The sequence below is a fragment of the Salminus brasiliensis genome, chromosome 11 (assembly GCF_030463535.1).
Source record: "Salminus brasiliensis chromosome 11, fSalBra1.hap2, whole genome shotgun sequence".
Lineage (NCBI taxonomy): Eukaryota > Metazoa > Chordata > Actinopteri > Characiformes > Bryconidae > Salminus > Salminus brasiliensis.
The window spans coordinates 16,264,066-16,278,908 of NC_132888.1; the positions used below are offsets into that span (position 1 = coordinate 16,264,066).

At 40.7% G+C, this 14,843-nt stretch overlaps 1 protein-coding gene across 1 annotated transcript in view; it reads left to right on the top strand.

The window, feature by feature from the left end:
• The window catches only part of pitpnm3 (PITPNM family member 3), a 112,798-nt gene that overhangs the window by 60,735 nt on the left and 37,220 nt on the right, over nucleotides 1–14,843 (top strand). The window contains exon 6 of the mRNA XM_072691961.1: nucleotides 14,533–14,722. Coding sequence (XP_072548062.1) covers nucleotides 14,533–14,722 — 190 coding nt within the window. The remainder of the gene's footprint in view (nucleotides 1–14,532; nucleotides 14,723–14,843) is intronic.

Sequence of the window (14,843 nt, forward strand, 5' to 3'; positions counted from 1 at the left end):
CTGGAATTAAACCAGTGCTTAAATGCAGCGATTTCTATCCTCATAGACCTCAACTGTGGATTATTTTGCTTGGATACACCACGTAATAGAGAAAATATATGGCGTACCTGTTTGTTCTCTAAGACCATATAGGACAGCTGTTAAAGAAAATGAGAGACTTTAACAACAATGACCATACAAACATTCACAAGCCAGTAGCAGCTTTAAAGTGCTGCTCTTTTTACATGTACTACTCTTGTTAAATGTTCTTGCATTCAGAGCTGAGCCTATTAATTTTCAGAGGGCAGAAGTAAGCCCAGCACTTTCTTTCAATGTCTTATAAATTATAGCGCACAAGCATTTTGTTGCTACCTCTTTGTTGTTCAGAAATCCCTGGCTCTGGCTGTAAGTGGTTCTTCATTTTCAAGTGAGCTCTTTCTGATGAGGTTTTTAAAGCAATGTGTCTTCGAGCAGTTGATACAGAACTTTCATGTGTCTGAATTCAGCCAAATGAAGCCAAAGCCACTGCTGGTTGAATAAGATGGTTGAATAAACAATAAACATTTGAGGTCCCGGACTACATTTTCCTTTTAAGGAAGACCTATAAACCATCGAGGAGAGATTGGCATTGAGGAGAGATCGACAATGCAGATTGAGGGCCCCCCACTGTTATAGCTTGAATTGCTTCACATCTAGTTAATAATCCTTAGGGTGTAATAAAAGTCACAGAGCAAAAGGGGTTACCTTTTCCAGGCAATTGGCCTTATTTAGTGTAGCAGTTCCATTAAAGCTAATTTTAAGTAGATATTGCATAAATTATACGATTATATGAATTATATGATCATCCCTCAGGTTAGGCTAAATTATTGCAGATTGCTGGTAGAATATTTGGGCTGATACTGTAAGATACAACACTTTTAAAACAATATTGAAATCAAACCTCGACAACATGCGACAACACCTCTGATTCCTGGCTGACCAGTCATCTTCTGAAGCATTGCTCTAGTTTAGCTGCTGGTCTTAAGACTGAGATATCTTAATTGGCCTCATTTAGTGTAGCAGCTCCATTAAAGCTAATTTTAAGAAGACTTTGCATAAATTATTTGGAGCTGAGTGGCAGTTACACATCCTGTGCTAATTAGCATTCATCTGATTTTGTATGATCCCATCGAAGCTCACAGAATACTCCATTTATAACATTTAACACCAGCTGCTGCGTCCTGTTAGTTCTTAGTTGTCATGCTGGAATGCCCTGAACACAATGCCACAGTAGACAGAGATTAAAGAGAATTCATGAGTAATGTATTAATCATGCTGCAGGTCGTGGTGTGACTGTTTGGGGGGAGAGAGAGAGAGAGAGAGAGAGCATGCTGACTCTGTGGGACATGCGGATGTGCTTGGTGAACATAATATAATTACAGTTATCATTCCTGTTGGCTGTTTATTGGTTTAGAAGAGCTAGAATAAGTAAACAGAATGAATAAACACTAGAGGAAACAGCTCAGATCAGCCACATAATGTTAATACTCTCAGAGAGAAATTTCTACGATAATAAATAGAGTTTCTCAGAGCCTCGAAAGCGGATCAGTCTCCAGAGCGTTTAAGCCTTTAGATAATCTTTGAAGTAATTTTAGATTCTTGCTCTTTAAAAAAACACTTTTTTCCTATTCTGTCACCTTAACTGAGTAATAAAAGAAAAAGGCGTTGAAGTGTTGAGACTAGAGCTCGGCCATTCAGCACCATCAGAAGACCCACTTTGATCACCTAGTCGCATATGATCATGGTCTTCTCATGTTGTGTATTTCTACAACAGCTCAGTATTGTCACACTTCATGTGGTTAGCCATAAAATGCAAGGAGCATAAGGGATTAACCTCTTCCAGCAAACTTGGTAAAGCATCATCATACGTTTCTTTTATAGTTCCATGCATTGTCTCTCTGTCCTTGCTAGTTCTGCCATGTCCTTATACTTACTGTACTGGGCTCACTTTAATGTGGTGTGAGTGAGGTCCGCCACGGGTGGTCTACATTACTCTATATTAATCTGCCTGTTTGTTATTTCTGTGCCGCATGCCCGCATGGGCTGCAGAATGTGGCTGTTACAGATTGTTTCCCTGAAGAACCTTAAACAAACCAAAAGTGACAAGAAAAAGACACAATGAGAGATATTACCAACTGTGCCGTGCCATACTCCATACTTCCTGACTATCTAAAGTGTGCACAGCTTATATGTCTTAGAAATATACATGCTACTACAGTCAGCGGGGTCATTTCTGAGCAGCCTTTTGGCAGCCCTAATTGACATCCTGCCCACCCCAATCATAATATTTTGTATGCAAGAATGAAATGAAGCCTTGCCAGCTTTGCAGCTTCATAGCTTACTTAACAACGTCATTGAGTTTTTACATTGAACTGCTTACATTAATACAGTTGCTAAATCTTTTCACACAGTATGCATATATGCACATACTCTGTGTACCTACAGTTGCCCTCATTACACACCCTCATTACAAACACAAAATGTACAAACGTTCAGATGTTTGTACTTTCAGATGCTTTATTCGTACAGTGCTATCATACAATTATGGCAAAAAATGGCAAGTAAGCAATCAGATCTGAGCGGTTCCAAAAAAGGCAAAGGAATCACACACTCTGGTAACTATGTGAACAAAGTAATCACACAATAACAGGACAGTTGTCTGGAAGCCAGATGAAGTCATGGTTTGATATAAACTGGGGTTCAGTATAAGTTCTGTACAATAGGGGAAAAGTAGTAGAAACCCCAAATGTGTATGGGGGTTGTACAACATTTCTTTCAGGATCAATACATTTCTATCCGTCCATCCAGATAAATGTAAACATTCATTTTGTATAGCTGTCAAACAACGTCAGTATGCCATCCTTGTTATATCCACCACTATATCCACCACTTGTTCTCCATTACTGTGAATTTTCTTGCTCAGATGATGTAAAAGTTGCAGGTGGGTCTTCTTGCGCCTGTGCGTTATTTGCACTCGCCTAAGCAACTCGAGCTTAAGGTTTCCATGTAAGAAATGGAATTAGAAAATTTGGTTCTGTACAAGACCTGCATGTATTTGGGACAAAAACACGTTCTATGAAAACAAAAGACTATGTCTGTTAAATGATTACATTGAAGGTCATCTAAGGGGACCAGCCAGTCAGGGACAGGAGGCAGACACCTGCAACATAGACAGCACCAAATAACGATTGGGGTTGGAGCACTATGTAACAAAGGGGTTGAGGCAGGCTGCATGTGCAGAATGGCTTTATTAGGACAAATCCAAAACTCAGCACAAGATAGGCAGGGGTCAGAACATTAGAAGACAGGTGCAACACGGACAGATCCATAAATCAGAAAAACAAAAAAAAACAAAACAAAGGTCCAAACACAGGAAGCCTTGCTGGCAAGACACACAATTATAGCTCAGAAACAACATGAGGAAACCCCCAGACTTTCATAAGTACAGAACAAGTACAGGAGCATATATAGCAATGTAACTCATGCCCAAATAGACTGGAGGTTTGACAGGTAAAGAACCAAGACGTAGCTTGGCTAAAACAGTCCATCCCTTGTTAAAAAAGTGCACCTGGAGTCTTCCTTGTGGTTGAGGAGGACACCCTCACCTGTAAGAGAAAGCTCACATTTATGAAACTATGCATTTTTATAAATTTAAGCTTTTTTATCATGTCAACATTTTTACATTTAAAGGGCATACAGCACTGATCCCTGTAACATAAATGTATGCAATCTCTGCTCATATTTAATTCTACCTGTTTATAAGTGCCTTAACCTCCAATACTTCACTGTGTCTGACTCCTGTTATTGATGGCCATTGGTAGCTGCTTGAACTTTAGACAGAGTGAGATCTGGAGAAGCAGAATAAATAAATGTGTGGGATGTGGCCTCAGTTGCTCGATGTCTATCTCCCTGCATCTCTCCAGCATCTGGAGATAAAATATTGAACAGGGCATCCTATGGGGAGGCAGCAGCCCTGACTTATTGTCACATCCTTCACCAGATGCCAAGTCAACAACACAAACAGACACAAGGCAGATAAACAAACCACATGCGGCTCACAGTTCCATTCCCAAGAAAGTCATTGTCCTGCCGACTAATGAAGCTGTGGACAGGTGGGTCTTTTCCACTCGGTCAATCTACATGCCAATATCAGCCAAAACAACACAGCCAGTGCCCTGGGTCATCCCCTGGTTGGGCTAGTTAGCTGCTGGGAGGCTAATTTAATGTCCCGCTGAACTCAATCAAGCTGCTGGAGAATGCCGGTGGGGAGTGAATAGCCACAGCTCTCTGAACACCTGGCAGACAGTCAGTGTTCAAATAAAAGCAGCGTATTGTGTGCCTCAGAGCCCTCTGCCCACTCTGCAGGTTTTCTGCAGGTTTTCAGGTCCTCATTTTTTTGTATGTGCACTTCATTACTGTCAAATCAAAATGTCATTTAGTTTAAATGTTTTTATTCTGTTAACGATGCTTACTATTAGTTTGGGCATTATTATCTCTCTGAAAGGGAATTTTTCAACCAATGATCACAGTAATTCTGTGTTCAAAATCTTTTAGAAATGCATTTATGATGTTTTAAATGGCATATTTCATAATGCTTGACAGAAGCCTGTGTAAATGTCTACATGCATTACACTTTATTAATGCCCCTGGGAACACATTTTGATATGTTGCTTTTTTGTATAATACTAAAATTGGGATTTACATGAAGTGTTCAGCAAAGGTTAAATAGAAAGCACAAAGCAGAAATACACTCATCAGACCTCTCTAAGAACGATCTGGGCGTGGTCCTAATATATATTGGGCATGGTCCATAATATAAATATAACTTGCGTGATAGACAACCCGCTTATCACTGATGAACACAGTCTTAAAACAGAGTAGTTGCATTTTTTAGCTTTTTACTTTGAGTTACGGTTGAGATTTCTCAGATTTTTAGGGTTTACTGAGGTTTTGATAACGTGTTACCAACCTGTAAATAGATCCCTGTAAAGCTCCCGGCCGGCACCCAGACGCTAAATTCTGTGGTGACAAGGCACCACATGTAAGGGACGACAGGGCATGCAGGGCAGCCGCTCCCCCAGTTGCAGCTTAAGCCCTCGCTCACTAGGTTTAGCTTTAGGTTAGCTTTAGATCTGCAAGTTGCTTAGACTTAAAGAAGGCGTTAGCTTTGTGGTTGATCAGGGGTACGCTGATGCAAACTTGACCCATTCCACGTAGGGAGGACAGTACTGGTTCAATACAGCTGACATTCATTAGGCTTTGGGAAGATGTTCATGAGACATACTTTGTACATTTGCATTGGGGGTCCTGAGAAGCCAGATTAACTTAATTAAAAAGCATACTTACTAATATAGAGCACACTGTAATAACACAATACTAATTTTTAATAATTCTTGGCACTATCTTTTCCAAACAATATAATGTTATTATCAGCATTATCCAGCTTTTGCATGACGATTTGAACAATTTATTTATGAAAAAAATATACACATATTTATAATATATTTAACATTCTACAAATTAATTTTCATTAATTATTTTTATATTCTCAGTTTGAAGTCAAGCTGTGAAGGAGCACAGGGCTAAAACAGTTTGGAACTATTTTAAATATTTATCTGCAACCAAAAGGAACTCATTTTATTGAAAACATTAGTCTATATATGTTATTCCTTCCTTGGTTGATACTTCTGTCCTGTGTGCAAATCATGAGCTCTCTTTTTTTGAAGCATCTTTAGATATACTGTATTGCTCTTGATCGTGTGTTCCTGAGTTTGCCTTCTGTGTAATTTGAGAGCCTTCCGCTGTGTCTGAGGGGACATCCTGTCAGACCCTCACAGCATCTAATGAGCTTCTTCTCCAAATAAAGCGGGCTGAAAGCTGCTTTATGGAGCGTCTGTGAGATTGTGTGTATATCTAAGACAGGTATAATGAGGGGCTGGAGAAGGGGCTCACATACATTCACGCTGTGAAGGAGGGCACACAACAGGAAAAGAAAAGAAGGATGCATTTATTCCAGAAGCATGTATTTATTCCAGGAGGTCGATAGCATCCAATTAACTTTTCAGGCAAATAAGCTTCTACATCGATTTTCCTTCACCGATGCACAGCCAGAGACTGAACCCCTATGTGGGGCCTGGAACAGTAATGGGTAATCTCAGGTTTACAACAATTAGGGTTTTGACTTTGCGAGAAGGCGTGCTGTGCGCTTACTTAAGGGCTATTCTTGGTTCTGAGTGTGGTTTGTGGTAGTGTTGTCAATTTTGACATTGATACTGAGCCCAAGTATAGTATCATAGTGCACTTTTGTGGACAATTATTACAAATAAAAATGATTCATTATTCAGTATATTTAAATGTCCCAAAAAATCTAAAAGTTGTGTTTTTCCCATGATACAGTTTGCATAATAAACACCGTTCACATTCTGCAGCTGTTTCATGCAGACTGATTCCTATATTCCTGATTTATATATTGTGTAATAAAAAGGTAAAGGTGCACGTCTTGTCACTGCGAAATGTGTCCTCCGCATTTAACCCATCTGTGGTAGTGAACACACACACCCGTGAACTAGGGGCAGTGAGTACACACACACACACACCCAGAGCGGTGGGCAGCCAACTCCAGCGCCCGGGGAGCAGAGAGGGTAAAGGGCCTTGCTCAAGGGCCCAACAGTGGCAGCTTGCCAAGCCTGGGAATCAAACCCACAACCCTGTTATTGATAGCCCGGCGCTCTAACCGCTGAGCCACCACTGCCCATAATATTATAATATTTTAATATTTTAATATTGTAGGACAAAGCAAACCCTTAAGTACCTTTTTTATACACAAGATAAATTTTTTTTTTTTCCTATGAACTCCTTGAACCTATAGAAAGGAAAAAACTAAATACTGTGATATGCTGTGAAATAATGCCGTCATAATCTAAAAAAAAAAATACCATGATTAACATTTTGGCAATACCGCCCAGCCCAAGGGAAGGTTAGTATTACCACTGTCCGCAGGGCACTGTCTCCAGGTCACCCTTCTCCTTGTTATCCTGAGCAGGAGCCTTCAGCCTCCTCTCATCTCCCCAGGAAAAATGTTTGCACTGTGAGGCAGGCCATTACAACTAGAATGGCACAATTAAGCAGGAATATGATAGACTGGCTGTTTGCTGCTTCTCGCTGAGCTGGACTCTGTGGTTAGAGGAGCACAGATATTGCCAGATATTGACTACATTTCAAGGTTATGCTTTGTTGTGTGCGGCTGAGTGGGATGAGGATGGAGCCTTATCAGGTTCATCTGTTTTATTGACTCCTGGCAGCCCTAATGGAGGGAGGAGGCCTCGTTAATGGAAAAATAATGCCAAAAATAAAAAATACAAGAAGCAAATAAATAAATAAATAAATAAACAAACAAACACCACCACCACCGTTAGACCTCTATATTTGGCCATTTGACCAGTGTTCTAGGATTTGGGCCTGTTGTTGCTTCTGCTTAGTTTGTCCAAAGGATTTTTTGACCATCTAAAGGTGTGTTATTGATTGAATGTCTTTTCGCTTGAGCCCCCCCACCACCCCATTTGCACACAGCTGGAGTATGGCTATTTTGAGACCCAGCAGCCGTCACCTGTGGAGCAGGCAGGCTGGGAGGACAGGGTGCTGCATTTCTAAAGCCGGGCTTTGAAGGGTTTTTGTCTTTGAAAAGCACAGGGGCCACTGGATCCATATCTACAGGCATGAGTCATGTGAGCATAGTGCTAATGAGGGCAGGGGAATGGGGAAGGGTCAGCCCTGTGGCTGTTTGTGGTCTCATTTAAGTGTGTGTGTGTGTGAGGTGGACAGCAAAAGTCAATTAAGCCCAATAGGGTGGCTTCCTCATTAGTTGATGTGTTCAAACTTTCCTCCGCCAGGGTTCTTTCACTCCACTCCAGTCCAGCAGTCATGTGTGGGCTGCGGAGCTGTAGTCATAGGATAATGATGTCCTTCCAGAAAAAAAAAACACACTGCTGAAAGTCATTAGAGCTGCTATGTGGAAAAACAGCTCATTGTGCTGGTGTCATTATGCTGCCATGTTCCAGCACGTATTTATTCCACTGAGTTGATAGGAGCTCTCATTGTGTGTTCCTTGTCTGACATAATAGAAGTTGTTGTATTTAAGATTTTTTCAGCTTACTTTACACAGTTTTTAACACTGGGGCACTGTCGCAAATGACCCTTCCTGGTTCTCCACTGCTGTTTCCGCAGCCTTTGAGCTTAATTGTATGCTTTCCTTTGTAGTTTGTTGATTCTGCTAGCACTGCTTATTTGCCTCATTCTAAACATCAAGTAAAGGTGCATGTATTTATCACTATACTATGTACAGCAAAATGTGTCCCCCCATCGAACACACACAAGTGAACACACACAAGCCCAGAAAGCAGAGAGGGTGAACAGTGGCCCAACAGTGGCAGCTTGTCAAGCCCGGGTAGCAAACCCACAACCCTGTCATCAGTAGACTGGTTGTCTATTGGTTGGAGGAGAGGTGGTTTCATTAAGACTTTTAAATATACCAATGATTCCTGCACTGCCAAGGCAGTACCTCCATCTGTATTTACACCAGTGTCCTCAGTTTAGTTTTTTCACCTTTTGCTTGGTTCACCTCTTCTTTTGTGAGTTGTTGCTATAATTCTAGCATCTTTGTATCCAATGTAAAGTTACATTACTCCACCGCCCCCATGTAAAAATAATCCTATCCAAATAGAACTTCAGTAAGAGATCATTGTTCAAGTTTACGGTTTACGGGCTTCTATAAGAAGCGAAAGTGCAGGCAGACCCCATCTCACCCTCAGGAAATGTTTTGATAGCAGATTAAAAATCACTGGAAACTTTCACAAAACAGGCATTTGGTGACCATACAAGCACAGCACATATGAATTCAATAGAATAGCAGACTATTAATCTGAGCATTGTTCTTTTAAAGGTTAAAATACGATACAAATACTGGTGCCCAGAGCCACATTGTGGGAAGTGTGATAGTGTCATAATCCGGGCAACAGACACAGCAGTCTATTTTGGGAATGAACTAATAAATCCTGCATTTCTTTCTTTTACTATCAGTTAATCATATGCAACATTTACATAACTGATTATAAACATGGTACAGTGCATTGTTTTGTACAAGCTAATTCTAATTCACTGTTAATCAGTGTTTTGAACTCAAACAGCAGGGGGCTGACCCACCTTCCTTCTTTCTGAGTGGCACCTAGCACCTGTCGACAATGTGAAACCATTAAAATCTTGCAGAATGTTGCAGAGTGTTTGTCCATGGCCATTTACACAATCTTGTCAGAATATAACGACCACCCCTGGTTTGGAAGGAATTCACACTTTATCGTAATGCATTTACCAGTATCCATCAATGAATGTAATTTTATAATAAAAATAATAATAAGAAGAAATGTATTAATGAATGTCACTAAAATAAATATGGCATTAGGAATGAGCTAGTTGTTAGGTAACTAAAAGCTTTGGAAGAGTTTGGAAGAACTTAAGATCATAAGTTTGCTTTTAACAGGTCTATTATTGACTGATATCATGGGTTGACCAGTATGTTGAAAAGATGCCTAATTAAAAAGTTGTTGTCCACATTTGCTGCTCTCCAAAGTTTTGAAGGGCAGGAGTTTTCAAGGTGATAGGAGCAGCTCAGAATATGGAACACACACACACATTTTCGTGAAATGAATAGGTGTCGCTCAGGCTCTCTCTTCACCTTAATGAAATGGAGCTGAATTCATCCCCATTGCCAATTCCCCTGCCAATCTTATCATTTCATCTCGTCAAGCGAAGTAAAACAGTGCCACCGCACCGGCACTACCAGCTGTTTGCGTAAGCCACAAATTAATTATACAACTCAGCAAATAAATAATGAATCCTGGGGGGGCTGAGTGACTGGGAGTTACTCTTTGGAACCGGTGCAGACTGATTGTAATTCGGACAGCTCCTGCTTTCCCGGCCTTGTTATGGTAATGGCCACAGCCTGATCCAGAGCAGCTCATGTAAACACGACAGGAGCAAGTGTCCACAACGGGTCACTTCGCTCAGGTCGTGCCCTCTCCATGGCCAGCTAGCCAGAACTACCTGCTTAGAGCATAGACAGGGGCTCAGGACACCATCTGTGTGGTTGTGAAGAGCAAGAAAACAGAAAGAGAGATACAGAGAGAGTGAGCGGAGCATTAGAGAACCCTTTTCACTCAGATAATCCAGGCAAAAAATTATTATTGATCTCATGAACCGCATTCATCCCACTTTCATTAATGTTTTTACTTCTCGTTGTACGCTTACCCAAAAATGAGGCACCAGCTGTGGCTGCATTATCAAAATTCCTTCTGTGAATTCAGCATTTCAAAAGTGGTCAATACAGAAGTAGACAAAGAGCTGAACTGCTATTGACAAAGACTCTGTTTGATCGTCACAGATATCACCAAGCTGTAAACATGTAGCGAAGTGGATAGGAGTGTTGTTAAAATGCTTACTGTGTTAGCAGGTTGCAGGAGTCCCATCAGAATACACACCTAAACGTGACGTCAAAGTGCAAGGCTTTTCGTTCATGCATGAGGCGCCAAGTTCTCTCATAGCAGAGGCCAGAGAGTTGTGTCTAGATTAAATTATCCAACCGAAAATATATATCCCAGTCTTTACAGAGCATTTTATTGTCATTTTAAGACTAGGGCCACTGATAGGATGATAATATAATATCATAATAATAAAAACACATACACACTCTAAAAGAGCAATCGAGTTTTAAATAATAATAGTTTGGGATGCTTTTTATGGCAATTCGAATTAAAACAATGCATCTTCACCTGTCGACTTCCGCTCTCTATGTGTATGGAGATGTTGTTATTGATGCACTGGTCATTGCACGACTGGCTAAAAGATGGTGCCATTCATTTTTATGTAAACAACCACACAAGGAAACACAGTGTGTGATATGAAGTTATTTGAGATATTTGTAGCAAAAATGTCCAAAAAACTGTTCTTGATTTTCTGACTGCAGATGGCGCAATACCACTTTTTCTCTTCCAAATCTAATATATAATCCTTTATAGGCCGATACAGATGCATTTCACTTATGATGATTATCCAAAATAGGCTATTGAGGATGGATTTTTCAGAGAATCGAATCAGATTTATTTCTGGTACATGGTATCAGATCAGTACCATCTCAGAGTTTGACACAGCAAGTTAAATAATGTCTCAAATAAATGGATCAGCATGAACCAATCAGCCAGAACACTGGCACCACTGAGATATATGTAAAAGTTGGAAAAAATAGGTAACCCTAAGGATCTAAGCCACTTTGACAAGGGTCGAATTGTGATGTCTAGACAACTGAATTGGAGCATCTCCAAAACATCAGGCAGGTCTTGTAGGGTTTTTCTGGTATGCAGTGGTCAGGACCTACCCAAAATGGTCTAAGAAAGGACAACCATTGTATCAGGTAAAGAATCTGCTGCTAACATCTTGGTATCAGATACCACAGGACACCTTCAGAGGTTTTGTGGAGTCCATCCCTCGAATGTTGAGGTGGCACAAGGGGGTCTACTCAATAATGTTATAGCTAATCTGTGTAATTGTTCTTTTTCTTTTTGGCCTTATTGTTCTTTGAAAAAGCATAATTTAAGTTGTCATTTGGGGGAAACAAGACATTAGTCATTAGTCAATTAGTCAAAAGATCATTATAAATTAATAAAAAACATTCATAATGTAGAGAGGTCAGAAATAGGCCAAAATATGAAACACGTCTGACAGAATTGAAACACAGCTTTTCTAACTGGTGGAAACAGGCTTCTGTTTTGCTGGATTTTTCTCTCTGAGGAACAACCATGCTAACATCCAAAACCATAGTGAATTACGACAGTTGCAACTTTTTAAACACCAAAATAGTTCATAGAAACATGCGATCTACCTGTACATCTAACCTGGGTTTTGTTAGACCTGCTAAAGAAGGAACAGGTTTGGTACCATGCTGCGAAGGCTGTAAATAAAAGTGATTGTTTGGTGTAGCACATCACTGTGTGACTGTGAGTGAAGGCTGATTAAGATTGGCCTCAGCTCTCTCATTTTAATCAGACAGATGACTCTCCTCACACATGGCTTACTACAAGTTTTCTCAAAGTAGCATCCAGCATTTCTACCCAGTATGTATCTGTATGAGAACTTCCTTTTTCATTCATTCATCCTAAAAAGAGCAGCCACTTCAGCCGGCATATAACAGAGCAGCACCTGGCATGCTTCAGATCTTAGTCCTGTATGTCCCAGACTACAGCTATTCTAAAAAGAACACCATGTTTCTGTATCAGCATAGAAGTGCATTGTGTTTTTAGCCATATACTGCATGTTGTGGACCTGTTGTGTTTTTTCCACCCCAGTTTTTTGTTGCCCCAGGACAATACCAAGCCAAATATTGTTTGTGAAAAGTGGGATACTTCAGATAATATTATCCATTATAATAGCGGATAAAGAGTTTAAAGGAGGGAGCATGGTTATAAATCTTCACCTTCTATAGCAAATGCATGCATGTCAGAGGAGGCAATCGACAGTCCTCACCTTCCCAGTGTGGGGAGCATTATATGTGATGGGGAGAGTGCTAATGAGTGGGTTGGGTTAACTGGCTATCGAAAATTGGGGAAAGAATGCTTAAATGGTTTCTAACCTGGATAAATTGTTCTTCATATACGAGGAAAACCTCTCGTACATGGTTATTTGCTGATGGGTATATTGAACTCTTTTTGCTTATAATGTAATACAATATTATAATAATAGTGGAACTCTTTCTGGTTCTGTATAGAATCATAGATTCTTTAACCATATACTGCAGATAGGAACCATTTACCTAGGCAAAAAATACATACAAGAACTCTTGAACCCTTCAAGGATATATCCCTTATGAGTTGGGCACACGAACAGGCAGAATTTGGGTCCACAGTGGGTCCACTGAGCGTCCACATATGGTGGGGGTGCTCAAGCCCAATATGTAGTGTTACATTAGGACAGTGCTTTGCAGTACAGGCTGAGCTTCTTGCCTTACAAAGAATGCAAGGCTTAAAAAAAAGAGAAGGAGACAGCTTTCAGTAGAGCCTGATGGGCTTCCTTTCAGCTATGTCTCCTGGAACTTGAGCAGAACTCCTTTTGTGCAGTATTCTGGCTCCGACGCTGCCACTAACTCTGTATCGGACAGCCGCTGTATTTCTAATCTCTGCCGCTGATCGATGGCTTCAGGGTTGGCACAGCTGTTCAAGGAGACAGCACAGAGGCAAGGCAATCCTTCAATTTTCTTCCACCCTCAACTGATACACTCATCGGCTTTCTTACTCATACACGCAGTGTGTCTGACAGAAGGTCGTGGTCTCTCTGAGACGTTGTCACCTTTCTGCATCTTTCTCGTCTCTCTGACCTGAGTCATGCCGGTATTCATAACCATATGTTTCTCTGCTGATGAGAGCGCCTCCCACCCCATCCACCCCACACATACATACATACCTTAGTCTTAAAGAGCCAGCCTAATGTGTGAAACATAGGGGAGTGTCATCAGTGGAGTGGAAAATTAGGAATTTCAGTCAGAGACACTTTCAGCCTATCCCAGGCCCTGCAAAACTGCCTCTTCAATGCTGATCGGGGGAAATAACTGAGAGACTGCAAAAATACTGCCACTGATGAAGTGTTTAGTTTACTTGCTCATATTATCGAGTCAAAATACAAGATGAAACTTGCAAACTGATAATAGCATCTCATGGTGTTTCAATTACTGTTGTTTTTAAACACAAATAAACAAAAGAAAATCCCAACAAACTATTGTAGCACAAGCGTAGAGCTGTCCTATGGTTTGGGTCATTGGTTTGTTAATAGTTTCCAGAGCATATTGAAAGTTCCCACCAACTAGCTGAATGGAGACTAGCATGATGCTTTCTAAACAGCACAACATCATTTTACAGTTCAGTGTGCTTGGACCAGAACGCAAGTTGCCAATTCTATCAGATAACAAATGTGCAATTTGGCCAGCATTGCATTAAGTGATGGGGGAGAGGGAGGTCCATCCTATGCACAGACAAGCCAATTATGCTGTCTTGGACTTCTGGTCACGAATGGCTGTGGTTTCACTGATTGCTATCTTCTGATTATATAAACAGTTGTGTGACTTTCTGTTCTCAGTCTGTCGGATAGTTTTCATTACAATTACAATGTTTTGGTGTTTTTACCATAATAGTGCTTAAATTTGACCAGTTCAGCATAGATTGCTATAATACATACATAATGCAATATTAGTAAGGTGGAATTCATGTTATGACTGATTGGTGTAATGGCTCTCTTTCTTTTTGACCTAGTATTGTGAGTTATTTTTCTTTGAGAAAGCAGGGAGTTTCATGTTTGCCCCCCAACTGTCTAATGTTTTTACCTATCCTAGGATTTAATGGGTTAAGACGTGGACCAGTTTGCTTTGTTGTGATTATGCAGTGTTCCTGTCCTGAACTGGCCTCTTTGTCTCTTTTGTCACAGCCTGAACCCCTACAGTTATGATGAGAGCTGTGTGTCCAGCAGCGTGGACCACCTGCCCCTGGCAGCCCTTCCTCTACTTGCTATTGTTGCACCGCATTACCAAGATGCCGTGGCAACCGTCATTACACGAGCCAACCAGATCTACCACACTTTCCTGCAGTCTCCTGAAGGACAAGGTTTCACTGGACAGGTTGGTCCTTACTACTGACCCAGTGTTTTGTCTGAATTATGTTGTATCCCAAAGTCTAGTCTTATTAAGATCTAACAGCCCTAATTAACACAGTTATTGTCAACCTTATGTAAACTTGTAA